This window comes from Eptesicus fuscus, chromosome 1 (genome assembly GCF_027574615.1).
Source record: "Eptesicus fuscus isolate TK198812 chromosome 1, DD_ASM_mEF_20220401, whole genome shotgun sequence".
Lineage (NCBI taxonomy): Eukaryota > Metazoa > Chordata > Mammalia > Chiroptera > Vespertilionidae > Eptesicus > Eptesicus fuscus.
The window spans coordinates 72,051,626-72,060,546 of record NC_072473.1 but is presented as its reverse complement, the minus strand read 5'-3'; the positions used below and the strand labels follow the sequence as shown (position 1 = coordinate 72,060,546).

At 46.4% G+C, this 8,921-nt stretch overlaps 1 protein-coding gene across 1 annotated transcript; it reads right to left on the bottom strand.

Annotated features, from left to right (window-relative positions):
• Window positions 1–849: 849 nt before the first annotated feature.
• On the bottom strand, window positions 850–2,488 carry LOC103302183 (protein BEX2-like). Its single transcript, XM_054716939.1, has 2 exons — window positions 2,381–2,488; window positions 850–1,468 (listed from the first exon to the last, which is right to left on the bottom strand). Exon 2 carries the CDS (start codon window positions 1,461–1,463, stop codon window positions 1,098–1,100), a length of 366 nt encoding a protein of 121 aa, XP_054572914.1. The 5' UTR covers window positions 1,464–1,468; window positions 2,381–2,488; the 3' UTR covers window positions 850–1,097.
• Window positions 2,489–8,921: the final 6,433 nt, after the last annotated feature.

Genomic DNA, 8,921 nt, shown 5'->3' with positions numbered 1-8,921 from the left:
TTATTCATCTGGCTAAAGGCCCACAAAATCACTTGGTCTGGCCCTGCCAAGGCATTAGGGGTGAGTTAATTAAATGTATGGCCTCAGAGGGAGGGTAGGGGAGGGTGGGGGTAAAGGGGAGAGATCAACCAAAGGACTTGTGTGCAAGCATATGAGCCTAACCAGCGGTTAAGGACAACAGGGGGGTGGGGGCATGTGTGGGGAAGGGTGTGGGATGGGAATGGGGGGATGAGGACAAATATGTGATACCTTAATCAATAAAGAAATAAAAAAAATAAATGTATGACCAAATGTAGCAGGCTAATTTTTAAGTTGATAATTTTGTATGGCCCTTGAATGATTTTATAAATATCCAAATGGCCTTTGGCAGAAAAAGGTTCCCCACCCCTGGGCTAAAGTATCCAAATTTTATGACCAAGTATTTTTCTAACTGACCCTCCTGCTTTCATAAGATCATTAAAAAATAGTTTCCACCCTGGCTGGTGTGGCTCATTTGGTTGAGCGTCATCCCATGCACTGAAAGGTTTCTGGTTTGATTCACAGTCAGGGCACACACACAGCTTGTGGGTTCAATCCCCTGTCAGGGTGCATATGGGAGGCAAATGATCAGTTTCTCTCTCTCACATCTTTGTTTCTAGCTCTCCCTCTCCCTTCATCTCTCTCTAAAATCATTAAAAGCATATTTTAAACAATAGTTTCTATTTCTTCTCAAACTTCAGATAATATAAACTAAAACACATCAACCCATCTCACAAAAATGAGTCCCCCTATTAGTCATTTGATATATTTAATTTCAGCATTTTCTTTTCATGTATTAAATTAATATATGAAGTGAAAAGAATACAGAGATTACTTTTCAAAATTGCTTTATTAACTTCACAATACTGTATATGATAAGCATCTTTCCATGCAATAGGTGAAATTCTCCTGGTAACAAAATCTCACAAGCTGGGTGAAAAGCACCACATTCAACTAGAAGCTGGTAGTAAAGACCCACCAGAAACAAGTGACATGAAAAGATTTACAACAAAGGTACATTACAAACGTGTGTTTAGAAAGCTGTATCTCCCTATCAACTTCAGGGAAAACATCAGGATTCAAGGCATAAGGCAAAACTCATCGTGATGGTCATGGTGAGGGGGGTCAGTGCTAACTGCCCGCAGACTGTGACTTAACTGCTTTCCCCTCAGCTTTTCCATCAGCTGTCTCATCTCCTCCCCAACTCTTTCCCTATTCTCCTGTCTCATCCTTGCCTGTGGCTCTCCAAGCCTCTGACCCCCGTCCCATCTGTACTGCAGGAGGGGCTGCCTAACACGGAACCGTCTACGATTTCCTCTTGGCACACAGTATTCACCAGGCTCTCCTTTATTAGCATCTTCCTCCTTTTCATCCTTTATTTCATTTTCCTGGTTGGCATCTTCCACGTTGAGATTTTTAACCACTTGTTCCTCTTTGGATGCCATTACTCCTAGAAGATAAAAGGGGAGGGAATTAGCCGAAACCGGTTTGGCTCAGTGGATAGAGCATGGGCCTTCGGACTGAAGGGTCCCAGGTTTGATTCTGGTCAAGGGCAGGTACCTTGGTTTCAGGCACATCCCCAGTAGGGGGGTGTGCAGGAGGCGGCTGATCGATGTTTCTCTCTCATTGATGTTTCTAGCTCTCTATCCCTCTCCCTTCCTCTCTGTAAAAAATCAATAAAATATGTTGTTGTTTTTAAAGGGGGGGGAGGGAATTAAATTTTTGGTGTACAGATCAGCACGGAGGACAGATACCTTACTACTCATCTTTCAGAGTCCTGGATAGCAAAGGTTATTTTTAAAAACTCATGTTTCCCACCTGAGAAGCTCCCTACACCCTCTAATGGGCCTCCAGTCCCAGCTCTCCCACTTCTCTCCCGTTCCTCGCCCCAAACCCACCATTTCCCCTACAGATTCATCCCTAGGCCTCTTCAGGCACCAAAGTGGAGGCCAGGGGACCAGGGATGGAGGACTTCCACAGATCTGCAGAGGGCCGGGTGGAGGGAGCAGGGACTGTGGCCAAAGGTTACTCACCGACTCGCCGCCGCCAGGTACCCCCCCCCCCCCCGCCTCTCCGGCTGCGTCTCTTCTCCCCCCCCCCCCCCCCCCCGCCGCGTCTCTCCCCGTAGCGGCTTCACCCTTTTCCCACGGGCACTCGGCGGTGATTTCCACCGCGGAGTTGCTCGGCTGCCCTCCCGGGAGCCCCGCCGCCCCAGCACCCCCCCCCCACGGGGTCGCCGTTTAAGTCCCAGGAATGCCGGAGGGGACAAAGCCGGCGGGGCCCGGGGCCCCGATCCCCTGCGCCGGCCTCCGGGGCTGCGGGGCGGCCGCCGCCCTGGGCCCCGCGCGTCCCGAGCCCTCACCTGCTCCGCTGTCCCTGGGCCCGATGCCAGCCCGCCGGCGCAGGGCAGCGGGAGCTGGTACCCAGAAGGGAGTGACGACTGCACCGGAGGCTGCGTCCCTCTGCAGCTCCCGGTCACGTGAGGGCTTACGTCACCAAGGAGCTCGAGAGCTCCCCCCCCCCCAACACACACACCGAGGGGAGAGGAGTTTGACCGGACCCGCCCCGGACCCGCCCCCAACTGCCCGAGCCGATCTCTCCCTCCAACTCTCTGCTGGGCCCAGCGTGTACCTTCTTGTCGCTCAGCCTGGTCCTCTCCAATCTGAGGGCCCACCCTACGATTGGGGGTTGTTCCCTGGTTACCAGGGAGGGTCTGCACCTCCCTCCCCCCCCAACAGGAGCACATCCTTGGCATTGGCTTTGGCCTTTTCTGCTTTCTCTCCTCTTCTCTCTGGCTATATATCTGCTTCCTAACCATTTCTCTTTATTTCCTTTTTAAAAATCAGTATGGTCCAAAAAACTGAAAAGTATGAAATTTCATTTTTAAAAGACACGCTTCAACCTGGGGGAGTATAAAACGTCATTGTTTATGTTCTCTGGCACTACACAGAAAACATTTTCCTTGGGCTCCATACAACTTCATTTTTGGAACATTCTAGCTTGTTTCAAAATTTTACAGAAAGGAGGGGGGGGGGTGCGTTCCTAAACACAGTTGGTGTTTTGAAAATGATCTGTGAAGTAGATCTTTGGGAAGAAGTCCAGTTGTCAGATCATGGCCATTTAATGTAAATAATCTACCTTTACCCCCTTCTGGGTCAAATTTTAAGTTTTATTAATAAATGTGTGTATCTTATCCTATATAATAAAGAGGGAATATGCTAATTGACCATCACTCTGTCACAAAGATGGCTGCACCCAGAGCTGAAGCCAAGTTCCCATAAGGAGCCTTAACGAGCAATCAGCAGGGACCTGAGGCTACGCCCTCCCCTGCCCCTGGAGGGATTGACAGGGGACCTCAAGGTGCACTTCCCATCCTGGTGCTGGGCTGGGGGACCTCAGGCTGCTCCCCCCCCTCCAGCACCAGGCTGAGGGACCTCAGGCCGCGTCCCCCACCAAGTGGGGCTTGACAGGGGACCTCAGGCCATGCCCTCCACCCAGAGGGGCTTGACGGGGGACCTCAAGGTGCACCCCCAGTGCTGGGTTGGGAGAACTTAGGCCGTGCCCCTGCCCAGCGGCGCTTGACGGGGGACCTGAGGCTGCGCCCCCCTGCCCAGCGGGGCTTGATGGGGGACCTAAGGCCATGCCCCCCACCCAGCGGGGCTTGACAGGGGACCTCAGGCTGCGCCCCCCCCATGCAGCGGGGCTTGACAGGGGACCTCCCACCATGCCCCCCACCCAGCGGGGCTTGACAGGGGACCTCAAGGTGCACCTCCAGTGCTGGGTCGGGAGAACTCAGGCCACGCCCCCCGCCCAGCAGGGCTTGATGGGGGACCTCAGGCCATGCCCCCCACCCAGAGGGTCTTGACAGGGGACCTCAAGGCATGCCCCCTGCCCTGGTCTGGGCTAAGGGACCTCAGGCCATGCCCCCTGTCCTGGCACCGGGCCAGGGGACCTGAGGCTACGCCCCTTGCCTGGCAGGGCTTCACAAGGGTGGGACTGGCCGGGTCTGGATCTAGCCCAATGGCGGGGGGGGGGGGGGGGACGAAACTGGTTTGGCTCAGTGGATAGAGTGTTGGCCTGCAGACTGAAGGGTCCCAGGTTTGATTCCGGTCAAGGGCATGTACATTGGTTGCGGGCGCATCCCTGGTAGAGGGTGTGCAGGAGGCAGCTGGTCGATGTTTCTCTCTCATCGATGTTTCTAGCTCTCTATCCTTCTCCCTTCCTCTCTGTAAAAAATCAATAAAAATATTTTAAAAATAAAATAAAATAAAAATGGGGGGCAGGGGCAGCCGGGTCTGGGTCTCACACGATTTTGAGGCGCATGTGGGTGGGTGGGGACTTGACTCCGGGTCCCGTGGTGCACCCCAGACTCTGACAGGAGGAAGGTTTTCATATACATTTTATTAATTTTCCTTCATCTCTGACACTTCTATTATAGAGAAAGGGCAAGTAGCAATATTAAATTATTTCCTCTAATTAATCCCCTTTTAATGTGCATGAATTTCGTGCACCGGGCCACTAGTTCTATCATAATAAACATTCATTAAATATGAAAAAGCATTTGCTGACAACTGAAATCATTTGCTGAAGTTTAATGGCTAATACTAATGATGGTTTTGAGGTATGTAAGAAACGTTTTAATAAAAATTTTGTAACTTAATTTTTACAATATCCTGTTATACATAATTATTAATAACGAACTACAATGGTCGCTAATGACTGATTACTATAATCGTTTTGCATTCATTTCCCTTAGGTGCCTTACGCGCAGGCATACCATTTCTCTCCTCTAATACTAGCAGCGAATATTTTAGCATCTGATTGCCACATCATTAGTCTTGGACTGACTTGGTTGGTGTGTGCAACAGGAAATATTTCGCTTTCAGAGAACAAGAAAAATAAGTTTATTTGCGTCACACTTATTAATTTGTGCAGTTATTCAGTGTCTGGTAAGTTAATGTTCAAGAAAAATATTAATTTTTATTAAAATGTTCTATTACTTTATGTTAACGATGACTCATTTATTTCAGCCCTTTGTATTCATCATGTCTCTATGGAAATAAACCTACGTTTCTATGAAAATTGAAGCTTTTGTTTTTTTGCGGCCCACCTAAACTTAAACCTTGTTTATTTGGCCTGTGTTAGCCTTTGAGTTTGACATGCTTGTTCCAGAGCCTCTCATTCCCTACATTCATACTCCTGACTGTTACTTACTCCTATTATATGGATGGAGAGGTGACCAAGGTATTGACCTGAGCAAATCTTTGGGTTCCCTCCTTTTCTTTCCCAAATTCCCACCTAGTGATTCACTTCCCAGATACATGGTGGGGGCAGTGGTTTGTCCTCATACTGGAAATCAGATGGGTCTCTTCTACACCTGGTGGTGGGGTATTCCAAGAATCATAGATAAGTGATTGCTGGGGTAAGAGCCTCCCCAGTCATCCTGCTCTTTCTTCTTTTTCACCTTGTCCAGGTAGAGGCCTCTCTCAGACCTTTCTGCTATCTCTCACCTGGCTTAGGAAGTGGAGACTGCTGGGATCCTCACCCTAACCTCCTTGCCTCCAGGGCACTTAAGAAGAACCTAGCCTTGCTGCAGGATCACTATCTGCCATTCCATACCCACTCTGGTACTCCCTCATTTATGAAAGGGCCTGAAGAATATTCTCTGCAGACCATCCTGAGTAACATTAGATTAGGCATTGTGAACATGAAAGTCTGTGGAAATCATTAAATGTTATTCAAAATTATGTGTACTAGTATACGTGAGGGTGGTAGTGGTAATAGATTCACTTTTTTTTTTTTTTTTTTAGGGAGAGAGAGCATACTTCTTAGCAGATTCTCAAAAGATGTTGTGATTCCTCACCCTCAAAAAAGATTAAAAGTCTCTCTAGATACTGTCTCACTCTTTCTCATGTAAATTATTCTTACCTAGACCCGCCTAGTTTTCCTTTGTTTCCTGCCTTAGTATCCACTTATTGGCCAACCCAGAACCTAGCCATTGTCCCTTCTTCATTGTTCCTTATATTCTATTAGTAACCAAATCTGGTTGTGACTATCTTTATACCTTTTTTATTGTTGACAGTATTACAGATGTCCCCTCCCCTCCCCACTCCTGTGCTCCCCTTCACCCAGCCCACACCCCACCCCAGGCCTTCAGGACATTATTGTCTGTGTCCAAGGGCTATGCATATATGCATATGTGTTCTTTGGTTAATCTCTTCCTGTTTTCCCCCGCCCCACCTTCCCTCTGAGATCGGTCAGTCTGTTTCAAGCCTCCATGCCTCTGGACTTATTTGTTCGTCAGTTTATTTTGTTCATTAGATTCTACATATGAGTGAGTTTTTGTGATATTTGTCTTTCTCTGACTAGCTTATTTTTAGTTTTTTTTTTTATTTTTAAAAATATATTTTATTGATTTTTCACAGAGAGGAAGGGAGAGGGATAGAGAGCTAGAAACATCGATGAGAGAGAAACATCGACCAGCTGCCTCCTGCACACCCCCTACCGGGGATGTGCCCGCAGCCAATGTACCTGCCCTTGACCGGAATCGAACCTGGGACCTTTCAGTCCGCAGACTGACGCTCTATCCACCGAGCCAAACCAGTTTCGGCTAACTAGCTTATTTTGCTTACCGTAATAGTCTCCAGGTCCATCCATGCTGTCACAAGGCTAAGAGATCCTTCTTTTTTACAGCTGCATAATATTCCATTGTGTAAATGTTCCACAGCTTTTTTTATCCACTCATTTACTAATGGGCCCTTGGGCTGTTTCTAGATCTTAGATATTGAAAGCAATGCTGCTATGAACATAGTGGTGCATGTATTCTTTCTGATTGGTGTTTTGGTATTCTTAGGATATATTCTCAAAAGTGGAATCGAGTCAAACAGCAGCTCCATTTTTTATTTTTTTGAGAAAACTCCAAACTGTTCTCCACAGTGGCTGCACCAGTCTGCATTCCCACCAGCAGTGCACGAGGGTTCCTTTCTCTATATTCTCACCCGCATTTTTGTTTGTTGATTTATTGATGGTAGTTTTTGTGGAGGTGTGAGGTGATACCTCAATGTCATTTTAATTTGCATCTCTGATGATGAGTGACTTTGAGCATTTTTTTCATATGTCTATTGGTCATCTGTATATCCTCTTTGAAGAAGTATCTATTCTGGTCCTTTTCCCATTTTTTTTAAAATATATTTTATTGATTTTTTACAGAGAGGAAGGGAGAGGGATAGAGAGCTAGAAACATCGATGAGAGAGAATCATCGACCAGCTGCCTCCTGCACACCCCCTACCAGGGATGTGCCCGCAGCCAATGTACATGCCCTTGACCAGAATCGAACCTGGGACCTTTCAGTCCGCAGACCGACGCTCTATCCATTGAGCCAAACCGGTTTCGGCGCTTTTCCCATTTTTTAAAATATATTTTTATTGATTTCAGAGAGGGAGAGGAAGAGAGAGGTAGAAACATCAATGATGAGAGGGAATCATTGATTGGCTGCCTCCTGCATGTTGGACCGAGCCCGCAACCCAGGCATGTGCCCTTGACCAGAATCAAACCGGGGACACTTCAGTCCGCAGGCCAACGCTCCATCCACTGAGCCAAACTGACTAGGGCATTTTTCCCATTTTTTAATTGGATTGTCTTCCTTTTGTTGAGTTGTATGAGTAGTTTATATATTTTGGAAATTAACCCCTTACCAGCTATATCATTAACAAATATGTTCTCCCATCCAGTGGGTTCCCTTTTCATTTTGTTGGTGGTTTCTTTTGCAGTGCAGAAACTTTTTAGTTTCATGTAATAGCATTTGTTTAATCATTCCTTTGTTTCTTTTGCCCTGGGAGATGTATCTGCAAAAGTACTGTTACGTGAGATGTCTGAGATTTAACTGCCCATGTTTTCTTCTAGGATTTTTATGGTTTCATGACTTACATTTAGGTCTTTTATCTACCTTTATATCTTTTAAAAATATGTCTTTATTGATTGTAGAGAAAGGGAGAGGGAGAGTGATATAGAAACATCGATGTGAAAGGAACATCAGTGGGCTGCCTCCTGCACACCCCCTATTGGGGATTGAGCCTACAACCTGGCCATGTGCCCTGACCAGAAATCGAACTGGTGACCTCTTGGTGCATAAGTAGATCTTGCTCCCAGGCATGTCCTCTGTTTAGTTTAAATAAACTCATAAACCTTCTCTACAGTTTGGATGTTTCTAACCTCAACAACTGTTTACAGTAAAGAGCCTGGTTTGTTCCTGCTGTTTATAGTAAAAGATGAAAGAATTAAATTGAGGAAAGAACTATTAAGTAAAAAGGAACCAGCACTTGGTGATTTGGAGAATACTCAGCCTATTTAGGTCGCAGAATATTTTTAAGTGTGTTTTTTGAAAAAAGAGCCAAGAGTCTGACTGAACACCTTTTGCTGAAGACATTAGATGTGTGTCTAATGGATCCCGTCAAGCCTCTCAGCAGAACCCAGGAATAGAAATGAGGTTGTCCTGTGGAGAAGCCTCTTGTCTGGTGGCATGGATCCCCTGGACATACATAGGAGACCCACACGTTTTTTGAGAAAAATGTTATACAATCAAAATTGCTGCCAGCTTTCCTTGAAGGCAACAAAGGAGGGACAAAATGAAAGAAGGCTGTCAGACTTCTGGGATTCTACAGATAGGAAACAGGGTGATAGAGCTACTTAGCTGCTAACATGTGACATACTTCAAGAAATACAAAGAATAGTATAAAAAACTGAATTTGACAACATAATAATGAATATATGAATAAATGACTTAGAAAAAAAAAGGAAAAGAATAACTCTGAGGACAAAGACACAACTACAGAAGCAGAGTCCAGAGAGGGCAAGGCCTAGAGAATAAAGCATGGTGCCACAGAGAATGATTATTGAGTATTAA